This window comes from Panthera uncia (assembly GCF_023721935.1).
Source record: "Panthera uncia isolate 11264 chromosome A3 unlocalized genomic scaffold, Puncia_PCG_1.0 HiC_scaffold_11, whole genome shotgun sequence".
Classification (NCBI taxonomy): domain Eukaryota; kingdom Metazoa; phylum Chordata; class Mammalia; order Carnivora; family Felidae; genus Panthera; species Panthera uncia.
This window is the reverse complement of record NW_026057578.1, coordinates 1715271-1731012: the sequence shown is the minus strand read 5'-3', so window position 1 is coordinate 1731012 and position 15742 is coordinate 1715271. Positions and strand designations below refer to the sequence as shown.

General features: G+C 55.5%; 1 protein-coding gene across 6 annotated transcripts in view; it reads left to right on the top strand.

The window, feature by feature from the left end:
• OSBPL2 (oxysterol binding protein like 2) overlaps nucleotides 1–15742 on the top strand; it is a 37768-nt gene that overhangs the window by 836 nt on the left and 21190 nt on the right. For 4 of the 6 annotated variants that reach the window (XR_007462014.1, XM_049650505.1, XM_049650506.1 and 1 more), the window contains exon 2: nucleotides 12944–13116. Coding sequence is in view for 5 of the 6 variants with exons in the window: in XM_049650505.1 (XP_049506462.1) it covers nucleotides 13080–13116 (37 nt within the window). In the remaining variant the exon portion in view is untranslated. The other 2 variants (XM_049650503.1, XM_049650504.1) reach the window with 2 other exon arrangements.

Genomic DNA, 15742 nt, shown 5'->3' with positions numbered 1-15742 from the left:
AGTCGGGTGGGCTGGGAGGCCTGGGCTCGCCTGCCCGCCCCGCCGGGCGGCGGGAGGGCCGGGGGCGCGGGCTGCGGCCCGGGGTCGCACACGCGGGCCGCGCGGAGGGGCAGCGTCCCCGCCGGGGACCCGGCCGCCCCGGGCGACCACCTGTGGGAGGGCTGGTGCGCCCGCGCCTGGCTCGCCGTCCGTGTGTCAGCCTTCGCTGCCCGTCGTGCCGTGGGGCGCCCTGGACCGGACTCTGATGTCGCACAGGTCGGACGTGTTTCCTCTTTCCCCGCTCCCGCGCAAGCCGTCGGACTTACCGAGCGCAGCCTCGCAGAACGGGGCCTGGGGCGGTCTCCAGTCGGTACCCCCACGTGTGCGGGAGGAGAAACCAGGTGCTGGCCCGTGTTCCCGGTGCTCCTGAGTGTGAGGGTCACCTCCCGGGAAGCCGTGCTCATGTCCCGGGTCTGTATCCTGAGTATCAGTCCGGGACCAGCTGCCCACCTGGGCCCGCAGCTGCGGCAGCATTAGCCCCTTTTCTGGGACTGCCTGCTTGGGCACATCTGGAGACCTGGCCTCGCTCGCTTCGTTCATTTCTGGAATTCAGGCAGCAAGCTGCCTGACCCCTCCAACCCACTGGGGATGTGGGAGGGACACAGCCCTGGGGGCTGGTGCAAGGACGGTGTCCCCGAGGGCGTCCCTGCAAGTAGAAGGCTCTTGCTGACCGTCTGCTGGGTGGTGTTTTCCCATCTCCCCCAGCCTCAGCTCCTTCCTCTGTGCCATATGTCATTTACCTGCAGGGCTGAGGAGCAGACGACCCCATCACCCCCAAGTCCCCGGCACATAGTAGGTGCTCCGGATTATTAGTTCCCTTTCCTCTTGTTGAGAACAGGAACCTTACCGGCTCCACTTCCTCCTTGTCCAGCGCGGGGCCTGGCATGGTGTTGTCACTGAAAACATGACCACGCATGGACTGACTCTCCTGGGTAGATTTGCTTTTCCTGTCTGCGTCACATGCCCTTAATGTTAATAACAGCTCCTACCTCGGGTGGTGATACTGTGTAACAGTTGTCTTCCCAGGACTGCAGCGAGCCTATTATATTCACTTTATTCCTGTGTTTGACATCCTTAATGTGTTCATGAGTGAGCCGAGGAGCGGAGAGGTGGGGAACTTACTCTGAGTCACACAGTAGTGGATGATAGAGCAGGGATTTGAACCCAAGTAGGCTGGCTTCAGAGTTTACACTCTTAAAGTGCCTCTCCCTATGGCCTTTTGAAAAAAAAATTTTTTTTAATGTTTGTTTATTTTTGACAGAGAGACAGAGCATGAGCGGGGGAGGGGCAGACAGAGAGGCACACACAGAATCTGAAACAGGCTCCAGGCTCTGAGCTGTCAGCACAGAGCCTGACTCGGGCTCGAACTCATCAACCATGAGATCATGACCTGAGCCGAAGTCGGACGCTCAAACGACTGAGCCACCCAGGCGCCCCTCCCTATGGCCTTTTAAAACCAAAATTATTGTTTACAATAGCCCCTTAACGTTTTCTTCTGGAACATTCTACATGTGCTGTATCACATGTAGTAACACATCGTAATGTGTCAGAATTGTATTTCTTACAGCATATGCACCTGAGAGATTTTCATTTTTTTGTGAGCATGGTGTTTATAGAACCATTTTATTCCTACTGGAATAAAGGAATTCTCCATCTGGCTATCCCAGCTTTTCCTGAAATATCCCACCTGCTGTCCAGTTGCTTCGTTGGCAGCAAGGTGGTTGATGTTCACTGTGCGGAAGGCTGAATTGTAGGAGCGGGGCGATGATGGAGGTCCATGCAGGTCTGACGTTGTGGCTCGCAATTCAGTTCCGAGCAGACTCGCTGCATTACCGCGAAGCACGCCCAGGGCATTCCTTGTCTCAGAGGCGTTTCGGGGCATCAGACTCCCGTTTTGTCTAGCGTTTTGACCAACGGGGTTGTTGTAATGTTTAAAAAGTGCCACTTGACTTTCACGCTAGTGCCCTCAGCCATGCCTCCAGGAAATGCGGGCAAATGAGGCTTGGACGTGCACTTAAAGCTGGCTGGACTTTTAACATTTTGTTACATTCAGCTGATTACAAAAGGACATTTGGTTTTTTAGTGGGGAAGTTTTCCAACCTTTAGGCACTCAGTACTGTCTTCAAACGGGGCTAGTTGTCTCTTTAGTATTTCTTTGAAAAGCCACGGCCTCGTCTTTTCCTGGGAGTTTGGCTGCGGCGGATATGAGGCACGTAGGGCTTACATGGAGTGAGAGCCGGGAGGACGGTGCTCCAGGTGGCTGAGGTGCTCCAGAGTTGAAGAATCATTCCGCAGGCAGGCGGTGGGGGCAGCAGGGAGAGCGCGGGCGGGGGCCCTCAGGCTCCAGCCGCAGCCCCTTGACTTCGATGGGGGCAGAGTTACTTCTCTCTTCTCGCGTCCGGGGTCTGTGGCTGCAGCACAGGCTCCTGGGAGGACTGTCTGTGAAAATGTAACGGAGAGGGTCCAGTATCATGACGGGTGCCGGGTGCCCCTCGGCTGCCCCTTCCGTCCTGGCCAGAGAGCGTTGAAGTTGGCCGTGACACACACAGGCGCAGATGCGGCTTCGAAGCGAAGCCAGGACATCTTTGGTGGGCAGCTCTGCCTTCTGCTGAGATGAGTCACGGGGATGCCTTCAAGTTCCGACCGTTCGCGTGGGGTTGTCCGGTGCTTACGGACACACCGTACCTCGGCCGAGGGCCCTGGGCGCGGGGACAGCCAGCGCGTGGTACGGGCCACCGCCGTGTCCTCCAGGTGGAGGCTGACTCCTGACTTAGTGCTCGGCACGCTGTCACGTGTGCAGCTTCCCCCTGAGCTTGGCGCACTTTACAGTTGAGTCGTAGCGGAGTGAGACCGAGAGGAAGTTAGTATGTGAACTTGACTGATCAATAAAAAGCATTAGTATCTTGGGTCGCACTTGGATACTTTAAATGCGCTTTCCGCGCGCGGTGATTAACTTGTGTCCCTGCCGTCATTTCTTTTTCTCAAAGTGCTTGGTGTGACAGCCGCGCCACACCCGGGTTGGGTCGAGCCCGGACTGGGAGACGCGGTGTGGAGTGCGGCCCGTACCCGCAGCTCTCCTTGGGGACTGTGTGATCAATGGCCACTCGGACAGGCCTGTGAACTTGATGGCATTTCTTCCTCTCCCTCCCAAACTCAGAAAAGAACTTGGGGCCCTTGGGCAGAACCCCAAACCAGGTCTTTCACCTGGACCTTCAGGTTATGCAAATGTCGTGATCTTTGTGTTGAGCCAGAGTAGAAGTAAGCCTTTACAGAGGGCTGTCTTGGGGTGCCCGGCTGGACTGAGCCAGCCGGTAGGGCGTGCGACTCTTCATCTTGGGTTGTAAGTTTGAGCCCCACATTGGGGGTGGAGAAGACTTACAAGTAAAAAAATAACAAGGATTGTCTTGAAGAAGCAGACGTCTGAGATCCGGGCGGCACTGCCTGCAGGCGCTGTTTGGAGACCCAGACTTTGGGATCAATCCTGGCTGAGCGGCCCCTGGCTCCACAGCCTTGGGGCCTGATGGGGGTGGGGGGTGGGCATGTGCGTGGCGCTCTTCTGGGCCTCATCCCACCGTGCCTGGGAGTCTGTTCAAGAAACCCTGGGTGCCTGGGTGCTAGGGTCTGGGGCTGTCCCCAAGGTTGAGGCCTGTCAGCGGTGGAAACCATCTGGGCCGCTCCTGGGTGGCCAGGCCTGTCTGATGGTGAGCGGTGGATGGGCACTGGCCTTAAAAGGTGCCCGGAGAAAATCTTGGTCCAGGCTGGTGCAGAGGTTCTTGGGAGAGAGCATGACATACACAAGAATGGTCTGTAGGGAAGCTGTACTGAATCCAGATTCTGGAAAAAACTGTGGCAGCCACGGGGCAGGGAAGGCTGTGAGTTTTATTGGACAAACAAAAGGCTGATCGCGAGAAAAGATCAGCTGAAGTCTGACACGTTGAGCCACTGTGTTGGCCAGAAAGTGACTTCCACCATTGCCTTAAAACCCGGGTGACCGTATGATTTGATGTCCACACTGGAACCCTTTGGTGTGTAGAGAAGCACCAGGAAAAAGGACAGTGGTGACAGATGCCACACTGTCACACACTGGACAGGGGAGAGAAGGGCCGGAGCCATGCTGTATAATCCTGTATAAGTTAGGACCAAGGACCTGTCTTCCAGAGTCCTTGACCGGGGTGGGGGAGCAGGGCAGGTCCCCAGGACAGAGCAGGGTGGGAGGGGTCCCCGTGCGGGGAGCCAGCCTCTCAGTGGTGCTGTAGGTGCTTGTCTGTGCTAGCTGTGCTTTGGGTTGGATGCCGATGCCTGTCAGGGCGGAAGGCTCTTCGGTTAGCGACGGAGGGATGTTTAACCCTGGCTTCTCATCAGAAAAACCTGGGGAATTTTCTGAGAAGTGCAGGTTCCAGGCCCAGCCCCAGATCTACTGGATCTGGGCTTCCGGGATGTGTGTGTGACCCGCTCCCATTGTTCTCAGGTGCCTGGTGTGCTCACTGGCACGTGGGGCCCACACGTGGGGTCATAGTCCAGTTTTGGATCCAGAGCCCTTTGGAGAACTTAGTGGAGAACCTAGTTACCTTCCTGAAGAAAAACAACGAATACAGAGTTTTAGGATTTTTCCCCTTTTTGTTTCTCTCTCGTATTTGGGACGTTGGTTACAAGTTCATCCCTGACACCGCCCGTCCCCACCATCAGTGTTCAGGAAGTGTAGCTGGGAGTAACCAGCAGGTCTGATATTCGCGCAGTGAGAAGGGTACCTGGAGATGAGCGGGAAGGACGTGGGACAGGGAAGGGCAGCAGGCAGACGGAAGGGCAGGTATGGCAGACGGGCCTCTGTGCCATGACGGAGTTGGCATCTGAAGCATCCTGCCGGACGGAGGCTGGCAGCAGGCTCCGTGGGAGTGGGGTGCCCTGAGGGTGGCCGGGGCACCCCCTTTCGCTGCTCCCGCACCGCACCCCGCATCCCAGCTGCCCTGGTCGCTGCTTGCTGGTCCGCGGCATTTGGTTCTGCTCATCAAAGGGTACCAGGCAGCGCGGGGGGCTGGCCCTGCGGACTCTGAGGGCTCTGCACGGCACCCTCTGGCGTGGTGGCTGCTCGGCGGTCTTCTGTGAACACAGACCACAGGCCGTGGACAGAGTTCCCGAGTGTTCTCACGCCTTCTCTCGAGCTGCGTTGGAACCGCTTTTTTCTGTTTCGCAGTGACGAGGTCGATTAAAACTAACGTGTGTACGTGAAAAAGCTTGCGTTCATCTCGCGCATGTTTGGAAACACTTGGTGCTGGGTTCTAAGCTCTTGTTCCTTGAAGTGTGTGATGTATTCCTGGCACTCGTTGAATGAGAAGGAGTTTGGTTCAATGGAGGCGGGGAGCTGGAGGGGACACAGGGAGCTGGAGGGGGCACAGGGAGCTGGAGGGGGCACAGGGAGCTGGAGGGGACACAGGGATCTGGAGGGGGCACAGGGAGCTGGAGGGGGCACAGGGAGCTGGAGGGGACACAGGGATCTGGAGGGGGCACAGGGAGCTGGAGGGGACACAGGGAGCTGGAGGGGACACAGGGAGCTAGAAGGAGGTGGGCCTGGGTGGTGGAGTGCTTCACTCCCACTTGCTGAGCCAGCCGGCCGGCCCAGTCCCACCAGGAAGTGTGGCTCCCCCGCTCTCCTCCTGCGGGCCAGGCAGCTTCACCCTCTGCCTGCCTTTCAAGGCCACCCTGTTGGCCCAGAGAGTGGTAAACAGTAGCGACTGACAGAGCATGAGAGGTTCGTGTCCCTTCCTCAAGCCCAGAAGCCCTCCGTTTCTTGAGTGGACTCCTAACCCCACCCACCAGCCTTTGCACAGTGGCTGGTAAACCGGCTTGGCCGGTCTGGAAGCGAGGTGGTGCCTTCCGAGGGTGGCGCGGCGTCAGCGCCAGTGTGTTGGAAAGAGCCCACAGCTGCCCGTCGGGGGAGAAGCTGTAAATTCTGCAGTGTCAGGAGGCCGGTTTTTGCGATGCAGATGACGCAGACCCGGGCAGGGACACACACAGGGACACACGGCTCACCCGCCGTGGCCTGGAAACGGCACTCGATGGAGCGTCGCGTACAACCGGATGGCATCACATCCCGCACGGGTGGAAGGACGCAGAGCCCAGCGGTCAGTCCCTGCTCCCGCCCCTGGTCCCGGAGGCCCGAGTGCGCGGCGCTCTCCGGGAGGGAGGCAGACAGTCCGTGCGGCTCACCTTGTGACACAGGCTGTGTGCGCCCGAGCAGGTCGCTGACCGCCCCGGCCGTGCGGCTGTGGGAACGGGCGGGCCGGAGGGTCCCTCAGCGGGTGGCCCGAGGCGTGTTTCCGTGACTGCGAGTTGAGCAAGTGCAGGCGGTTTTGGAAAGGAGAGCGAACGGCGGGCTTGGCCTGATATCCTTACTGGGTCGCACCCGGCGGCTGGGTCTTGGGAAGGTCCTGCCGCTCCGACCGGCCCCGGTGCTTCGGCGCCTCCCCGCTCTGCCGAACGCCTCCTTGTGTGTGGCGGGATCCCGGGAGCTGGCCAGGGCTGCGGGAAAGGCCCCCGCCCCGTGGTCTCAGCCCCATTCCGGGGGCTCAGAGTCCCCGGCAGCCAGCGGCCCCGCGCCCGACGGAGCCCACGAGTGCGTTTCTGGCGGGCTGGAGCCTGTGCGGGTGGGGTGTGTGCCTGCATGAATTTTTGAGGCTTTACGAAGGAGGGAAGCGGGGCTGTGGCATAGTGGGCATCCGTAGGGCAAGGGTCTGCAGGCATCCGGTGACAGGTGGGCCTCGTGCACAAAGTGGGCTTCGAGGCACGAAAAGTAAGGGCGGCCCCAAGCACGGTGTCCCCCCGCAGGGGCGAGGTCTCCAGAGGCACAGGACGGGGTGGCTCGGGGCCCCTCACTCGAGCCTGTGGAGCTGCCCAGTGGAGACAGCCCGCGAGCCGGGGGCCGCCCCTCCGCCAGGGCCAGCGTCCCCCTTGCCAAGCGTCAGCGTCACCGAGAAGCCTCGGCTTCCCTGTTCCTGATTTCTCGCTCCCATCTCTGCCATCGTGTTCTTCACTTCCCGCCCACGGCTCATTGTCCAGCGTGTGCTGAGCCGTGCGGCTTCCACGCTCCGAAGTGCCGGTGTTTCCTGCTCCGGGGCTCCTGGGGAACCGCCGAGCACTCTGGTAACTTTCAGTGTTACTGTAACGTCTCTCCAGGGGTCTCGCGCCCGCGGGGACCCGGGGGGGGTGGGGTGGGGGGGGCTTTGGTTTGTCGCCTCCCTAGCCTGAGTTCTCTGCACTGTGGACGGGGCATCTGTTTCTAGATCGTTTGGCCTTGACCTTAAGAGCTGGGGCCATGAGAGCCTTGCCACGAACTGTGCTCTAGAAGGTACAGCTTCTGACTTGTGCTGGATGGAAACCCAGCCGTAGGCAGTCGGCGCCTTGAGCGCGGGCCCAGTTCCCGAGGCTGCTCTCCGTGCGGGGCCTCCCGAGTCGCCCTGGCGATCGCCCTGGGCCCGCTTCTTCTGGGACCGCCCTGCGTTCCGTCCTGGGGTCCGCATCCGCCTCCCTCCCCGTGCCAGCGCCCGACCTTGCTCTGCAGGTCCCCGATTTCACACGGCCACACGGTTTCCTGGTGAGAATGAGCCATCACTCTGAGCCGTCAGAAGGAGAAACATTCCCCGAGGTTGGAGTGTGAGATGAGGTTTTGGGGTCCCTCCTTAGCAACAATCCCATCACTGGTGATAATGGCAGCTTTTCCCTTTCAGCGTAAAGCTGAGTAAGCTTAGCAGCCAGTGCGTTTGAGCTCTGTCCGTAATCGTTTATTTTTTGTTTGCAGTGCTTATGTACTTTTTCCAATTTTTACAGTTGTGGTAGAATAACATAAAATTTACCATCCTAACCATTAAAAAAAATAATCTCTGTACCCACGGTGGGGCTGGAACTCACAACCCCAAGATTAAAAGTCACGCGTCCCACTGACTGAGCCAGCCAGGCGCCCCCATCTTAACCGTTTTTAAGTGTGCGTTTCAGTGGTAGTAAATCATTCATAACCGTGTGGAACCCTGATTGTCACCCCTCGCTGGCACCGTTGTCATCTTGTAAAATTGAAACTCTGTCCCCATTAAACACTAATCCCCATTCCCCTGCCCCCGGCTCCTGGCAGCCATCATCTGTGTCTATGAATGTAACCACTCCTTAAGTCCTCATGTAAGTGGAATCAGACAGTATTTGTCTTTTTGTGCCTGGCTCACTTCACTGAGCACAGTGTCCTCAAGGTCCCTCCACGTGGTGGCGGGTATCAGCCTTTCCCTCCTTTCCGAGGCCGGGATGGTCCACTGCACGTATAAACCACGTTTGGTCTCTCTGTTCACCCGCCAGCGGGTACCGGCTCGCTTCCACGTTTTAGCTGTTGTGCATAATTCTGCTGTCAGCCTGGGTGTGCAAACATCTCTCCAGGACCTTGCGTTCCATCCTTTTGGGCAAATGCCTGTAGGTGGGATTGCTGGGTCATGTGATAATTCTGTGTTTAATTTTTGAGAAACTGCTATCCTTGCCTTGTTCCTGATCTTAGAGGAAAAGCTTTCAGTCTTTCGCCTTTGACTGTATTTGCCGTTGGTTTTCATATTTGGCTCTGCCTAGGGGGTGGTACTGTCCTTCTATTGCTAGCTTTTAGAGTTTTTATCACGAAAATGTGTTGAATTTTCTCAGATGATTTTTATGCATCGACCGAGAAGGTCATGTGCGTTTTCCCCATGATTCTGTTGATGTGACCTGTTGTATCAATCAGTTTTCATATGTTGAACCATCCTTGCGCTCCAGGAAGAAATCCCATCTGGTCGTTGTGTATGGTCCGTTTAATGTGTTGCTGAACGTGTTTTAATGTGTTTATTTTACCGTTATTTTGTTGAGGACTTTTGCCTCTGTGTTCTTAAGGGACATTGCAGTGTAGTTTTCTCCTTGCAGTGTCTTTGTTTGGCCTTGGTTCAGGGTCATGCTGACCTCATAGAATGAGTTAGGAAATGCTCCCTCCTCTTCAGTTTTTGGAAAAGTTTGAGAAGAATTGGTTTTAGTTCTTCCTTGGATGTTTGGTACAATACACCAGGGAAGCCATCAGGCCCAGGGATTTTCTTGGCTGTGAGATTTTTTTAAGTGAAATTTTTTTGTTTATTTTGAGAGAGACAGAGAGAGAATGTGAGCAGGGAGAGGGGCAGAGAGAGAGAGAATCCCGAGCAGCCTCCATGCTGTCCGTGAGGAGCCTGATGCGGGCCTTGATCTCACGAACCGTGAGATCGTCACCTGGGCCAAAATCAAGAGTTGGACGCACGACTGACTGACTGAGCCACCCAGGCGCCCCTGCTGTGAGAGTCGATCCTTGGTTCAGTCTCCTTACTAGTCAGAGATTTTCTGTTTCTTTGTGAGTTCGTCTTGGTGAGTCTTGTGTTTCTGGGAATTTGTCCGTTTCAATCTAGGGTATCCAGGTGGTTGGTGGATCATTGCTCATAGTTCGCAGGCTCTTACGAGTCCTTTGTATTTATGTCGAGTCGGTAAGAATGTCCAATCTTAGTTGCGTATTCTCTCTCTTTTTCTTAGTCTACCCAGCTGAAGGTGATCATTTTGTTGATGTTGTCAGGGAACCAACTTTTAGTTTCATTGATTTTCTCTGTTTTTCTGTCCTTATTTCCTTCTTTCTGCTAACCCTGGTATTTGTTCTTTTTCCTCAGCTTGTAAAGTCGGGTTGTTGATGTGAGTTAGGTTGAGTTTTGATGCTGGTGTTGGTAGCTGTAGGTTTCCCTCACCTCAGCATTTGCTTTCACGGAGTCTCCTACGTGTGGGTATATTGTGTCTTCATCTTCGTTTGTTTCTAAGTAGTTTCTCATTTCCCTTGAGATTTCTTCTTTGACCGGTTGCTTGCTTAAGAGCCTGCCGTTGGATTTCCACAGTTTGTGAGTATTCCAGTTTTCCTTCTGTTATTGATTTCTAACTCGTTGCCTTATGGGCAGAGGAGGTGATTTGCGCGAGAGTTTTTGGTAAAACCTGTTGAGATGTGATCTGTGGCCTGACATCCGGTCGCTGCTGGAGACCGCGTGTCCTGTTGCTGCTGTTGGGGCGTGCTCCAGGTGTGTGCCGTATTTTTGCTTGGTTTACTGTGTCAGGCAGGTCCTCTGTTTCCTTCCTTCCCTTCCATCTGGTTGGTGCCTGCCAGCCCGTTTTTAAAGTGTTAGATAGGATTTATGTTAGTTTGAACAATCTAAAAATCCAGAATTGGTAATTTAACTGCAAAAGTAGTTTCAGCACTTTCATTTACTCGTGTCCCTGTCTTTCCTCGTGAAGATCGCCTCTGGGTGGCCTTGCCTGGTGTTTATAAAGAGAGATAACTCACAGTTCTCCTCTTGAGTCGACCCTGGAGAGTAACCTCCAGGGTCCCTTAGCCACTCACTCAGTCCTAGACGAGTAGATCTGTTTTTCTGAGAGAATCGTACAGATGGATGTGTAAGGCTTAGGCACAGGTACTTGTACAAGTGGTGGAGGAACACTTTGCGTTTTGAGCCGGGGTCCTGGACGCACGGACGGCAGTCAGAGGGCACCCCTCGGAGAGAGCTGGATGAGACTCCTCTCAATGAGGGGAGGCGTTTTGTGGCAAGCCGGGAGGACTGGCGGTGTCTCCTGGGCTGGTGTCCCCCCGGAGAGGCCGGGAGTGAGTATCCACTGCAGCCTGTGGTGGGGGATCGCCGCACGGACGGGTCAGGACTCCCGGCCCCTTCGCCTCTCACACACCCTCATCCCATCCCATGGACCCGCTGGAAACTGCTCTGAAGCAGCGCCCACCCTGGTTACCTGCCCCTCCCTCCCCCCCCAGCGGTGCAGAGAGGCTGCGCCCAAGAGGAGACAGGAGGACTCCTGGTGCTCCCGTCGTTGACTGGTTTTTCAGAGCAAGTCGGCTGTGCTCGCTGCGGCAGCACGGGCACGACATCAGAGCGACACCGAGGAGATCGGCGTGGCCACTGCTCCAGGACGACCGGGTGTGCCGGCATCATCCGGGACGGCTGCCCCGTCTCCTTCCGGCATCTTCGCGAGCGAGGACCCAGCTGTACCCGATGTGTCTCAGTGTCTTGCAGCATCCTGGTGCTCAGACGGTTCTCCTGTTGCAGAGGGAGCCTCTGCAGGCCCATCCTGCATCTTGTGCCGGGACCCCCAGCTTCTTGCTGCCCTGGAGGGTTGGTTCCCAGTCCTGGATTCAGCCATTTCTCCTCCAGGGACCCTGGGTCCTTTGGGTGGCTTCTAGCGGGGCAGAGCAAGTTGCTACGTGTTGTAGAGGGGACACATTGTGTCCCAGAGGAACTGGAAGTAAGTAATAACTTCTCTAATGTGCACAGGCAACGAATCCCGGACTTGTGAGCGAGGCTTTGTATGGGTGTTTCCAGAAGCCGCCTGGTGCCTGGTTCCGCCGGTGGGAAGGGAAAAGGCGTCTCTGAGAGAGCCTTTCAAGGCAGGAAGAATGGAGGAACTTAATGCCAGTTTGTTTTCTAGTGTGGGAGCTCATGTAGCACCGGACGGGGCCAGAGATGAATCGCTCTGGGGACGTCACCCAGTGCTGTGTCTCCACTCCAAGGACAGAGGGCATGTCCCTCCCTCGGGACCGGCTGCTCCTTCACCACCCTCAGAACTCGCAGGAGGGCTCTGGGGGCCCAGATCTGTGTTACTAACATAGTGAGATGGACTCAGCTTGTTTTTGTAAAAAGTCAAACCTTCTGGGACAGGGCTAATCTTTTGCTCAGTCTCTTCCATTTGTAAAATCCTGTTCTTCCGGGCGCCTGGGGGGCTCAGTCAGTTGAGCGTCTGACTTCGGCTCAGGTCACGATCTCGCGGTTTGTGAGTTCCAGCCTCGCGTCGGGCTCTGTGCTGACAGTTCGGAGCCTGGAGCCTGCTCCGGATTCTGTGTCTCCCTCTCTCTCTGCCCCTCCCCCTCCTCTCAAAAATAAATAAACATTAAAAAAATTGTTTAAGTTGGCATGAAACAAATACTTGAAAATTATTCTGCACATTTGCCTATAACCACCTGTTGTAGCTTCCGTGTGGGTATGTGGTGACCTTCAGTGGGACGTCTGGGGGCAGGTTTGAGCCCCAGACATGTGAGTGAACACCCACCGAAAATGACCCGCCTTTCCACCTGTACAGTAACTCTCTCTGAATCTATCATTTCATTGTTTTCTTTTTAAAAATTTGTAATTATCTTTAAAAAATGGAAGTACTGTATAAGGGCGCCTGGGTGGCTCAGTTGGTTAAGTGTGTGACTCTGGATCTCGGCTCAGGTCACGATCTCCCAGTTCGTGAGTTCGAGCCCCATGTCGGGCTCTGGGCTGACAGCTCGGAGCCTGGAGCCTGCTTCGGATCCTGCGTCTCCCTCTCTCTCTGCCCCTCCCCTGCCCGCTCTTACTCTGTCTCTCTCTCAAAAATAACTAAACATTAAAAAAACACTAATAACTTCAAATAATGATTACTTCTTGATCTATTATTCATTGATGGATATTTATATTATGGATGTTTTCATACTTTTTGAAATCCTGCATTTGTTAGATCACTCATTTTCTTTGCTTACGTTGTAATTGAGATTGATTTCAAGAATGGTGAATGGGTATTTTCTAAATTTTTTTTTTTTTTTAACGTTTTTTTTTTTTTTTTTTTTTTTTTTGGGACAGAGAGAGACAGAGCATGAACGGGGGAGGGGCAGAGAGAGAGGGAGACACAGAATCGGAAACAGGCTCCAGGCTCCGAGCCATCAGCCCAGAGCCTGACGCGGGGCTCGAACTCACAGACCGCGAGATCGTGACCTGGCTGAAGTCGGACGCTTAACCGACTGCGCCACCCAGGCGCCCCGGGTATTTTCTAAATGTTTCTGAACCATAAAACTTCTGAAAGCTAAGTGTACTGAAATGTTTTCTCCCCTTAGATTTCCAGTGCCTGTTGGGTTTTTACCAGAAGGAAAGTTCACGGCGCACGATTACTTACGCTGTCGATGTAGGTCCAGTACAATGGTTCAGTAGAAGAGCCAAGACTGGGTGGCGAGGGAGCCGGGCTACGGCAGGATGAACGGCGAGGAGGAATTCTTTGATGCTGTCACAGGTGAGCGGGGCAGGAAGTGACTCAGAGGCCACGGTGTGGGCGCAGGAGCTTGGGTCCGGGTCCTGGACTTGGCCTTGGGAGGCGAGGCCATGCAGGAGAGAGACGCGACGTGTCCCCCGGCATTGACTCGCATGTACCCTATCCCAGCTGCGGGGGAGAAGCTCAGCTTTGGGCCACAGGTGATAACAAGAAGGGGCAACTGGGTTTTAGTCTTTAAAAGAGTTGCCCTGGAGCGTAAATACTGTTATTTGGATCCTAAGCGAGACGGGCAGTTCTCTTATGTTATTTAGACGTCACGATCAAAGCCTCGCTGTCCTCTGTTCTAACCGGATCTTGTTTAGTGCTGCGTAAAGTGTTCCAAGGCTCGTGAGTGTGTGTGCTTCCGCGACGCCTCTTACCGTTTCAGAGTTCAGCTACGTTTCGCTTTTCCTGCGACCATTTTAAGGACTGCTGCGCAGCCTGTAGTCCGAAAGACGATAGTGTATGCCTGACGGAAAACAGTGTGTTGAGGGCATGGGGATCTGTGCGGGTGCGGGGGGCGGGAGGGGCAGGGGAGGGGAGGCTGGGCTGGGTCAGCCCGCACTGGCTCAGCTTGGCTGCTCGCCATCCCCGGGAAGGAGCCCTGAGCACCTGCAGGAAAGTGACAAGTAGCCGTATGGGCCCGAAGACTCTTCAAGTTCAAGACGGCCCTCCATTCTCTGTGGTCAACAATTGGAACGTCCTTTGTCATCTGTTGAGGACTCTTACTGGTGGAAAGGGACCTCGAGAAACTGTTCTAGTCCAATTCCCTCCTCCTTAGGTGGAGGAGTATAAAAATAGCAACTTTGAAATATTTCTCCAGACCAGGTTTTTAGTGATGGTCTTTCAGGTGTGGCCAAAGGGGCTACTTCCGTAGTGACTGCTGTGACTGTCCCCTCTGGACACGCTTTGCTGTGTGAATGTCTGTCTCCTGGAGCCCGGTCAGTGTGCCCGGGGCGCTCGTCACTCAGCGGCCAGACCGGCCCCTCCTCCCAGACCAGGTTGATGGACCGACAGCCCGACTGTTGACTTATTCTTGTTTGAGGTGCAGGCAGCAGGAGGGGCTGAGCTCAGTTACTTGAGTCGTCTTTCCTGGTCTCGTAGCTGCGGTCTTCCTTGCGACTGTGCGCTTGCCCGCCTAACCTGCACGGTCCTCAGTGACCGCGTGCACCGTTCGAGACGTGCTCTGTGGGCCTCCCGGCCCTTGCGGGGCGACCAGGCCTCTAACCAAGAGAGCCGGCCTTGGCGTGCCCTTCCCTTAGGACTCTTGTGGGCAGCTTCCTTCTGCTTGGGACCAGTGGACCTGGACCCCTGAGCGTCTCCAGACTCTGCCTGGAGACTTTTCCCCGGATGGGACCTGAGCTTTGTGTAGCCCGCCGTTTAGAGAAGCGCCCCCCCTCCCCCTGCCCCCGCCTCCCCGCACGGCTGCACTTCTCTGCACGTCTCTGAGACCCGGGACGCAGCTGTCCACGGAAATGATGGCTCATCTCAGCTCTTTGGTCTAAACCAAATAGTGGGAGACAAGCAGCAGGGCCCCAGGGAGGCACCGTGGAGGACGCAGAATCCCGATCACTTCGCCACGGGACTCACCTTCCTGTGTAATCTAAGGGGAAGTGTCTACGCCCAGCAGTTATTAGAGGAATGGCTTCGTGGGCAGTTACTTCCTCCGAGAACCGGCACTATTAACAGGAAAGTTTTCAAAGTACATGAAAAACTTGTACAGATTAAGGGCTACGGAAACAGACCTGTTAACAGCGTGTACCTCTGAGTGATCAGATTACAGGTGATTTCAAGTTTCTCCTTTGTTTATCTGTATTTTTTTCTGTAATAAACACGTGTTGTACGTTAAAATGTTTAAACCGTTTATGTTGCGCCGGCTTAATGTGAGAAAAGACTTCAGCAGGGTTCTCAGTGATGTGTCACCCTGTTTTCCCGGGCGCAGGTTCGGGCAGTGATTTAGGTGAACGTTTTCCTTCACAGCTGCCGCCTGCAGCCTCTTAGCGTTGACGGGGGGTCCGTGGGGACAGGGACACACAGAGGAGGGCGGGCAGGCCCTGCAGCACAGGGGTCTCCTTAGGAAGCCAAGTTTGGACTGGGGATTAAGTAGATGTTGCTTTTGTCTCAGTGAGATCAGAGGTGACGGGCTGTTTCAGAAAACGTTGATCGTTAAAGAGGCTTGTTTTTAACGTATCCTCTCAAAGCCACCATGTGATAAGTGTGGACACTCCATCTTGGGAACCTGTCAATATGGAAAAGTACGAGACAGGACTTTTTTGTGTATCCTCAAGAAAGTGTCACAGCAGGTTTCTTTATTTTTCGGGCCTGACGGCGCGCTCAACCCGCCTGGCCTTATGCCCTGGGCCTCCCCTGGTCTGTGAAGTGAGGGGCCAGCGCGAGCGCCGAGCTCCCTGTGAGCCCGCGTCCTCCCGGAAACGGTCACTGTCATGGCCAAGCGCCGTGGTCCGGGAGCCCCTCCCTGGTGGCTGCGGCTCCCCGAGCTCTTTGTGGCTCTTTGTGGCTCTTTGTGGCTCTTTGTGGACGTGGCGTGTGCTCTGAGCTCCGGCTGGTTCCGTGCTTGGGCTCTTGCTCATGGGTGTGAGAGTCTGGC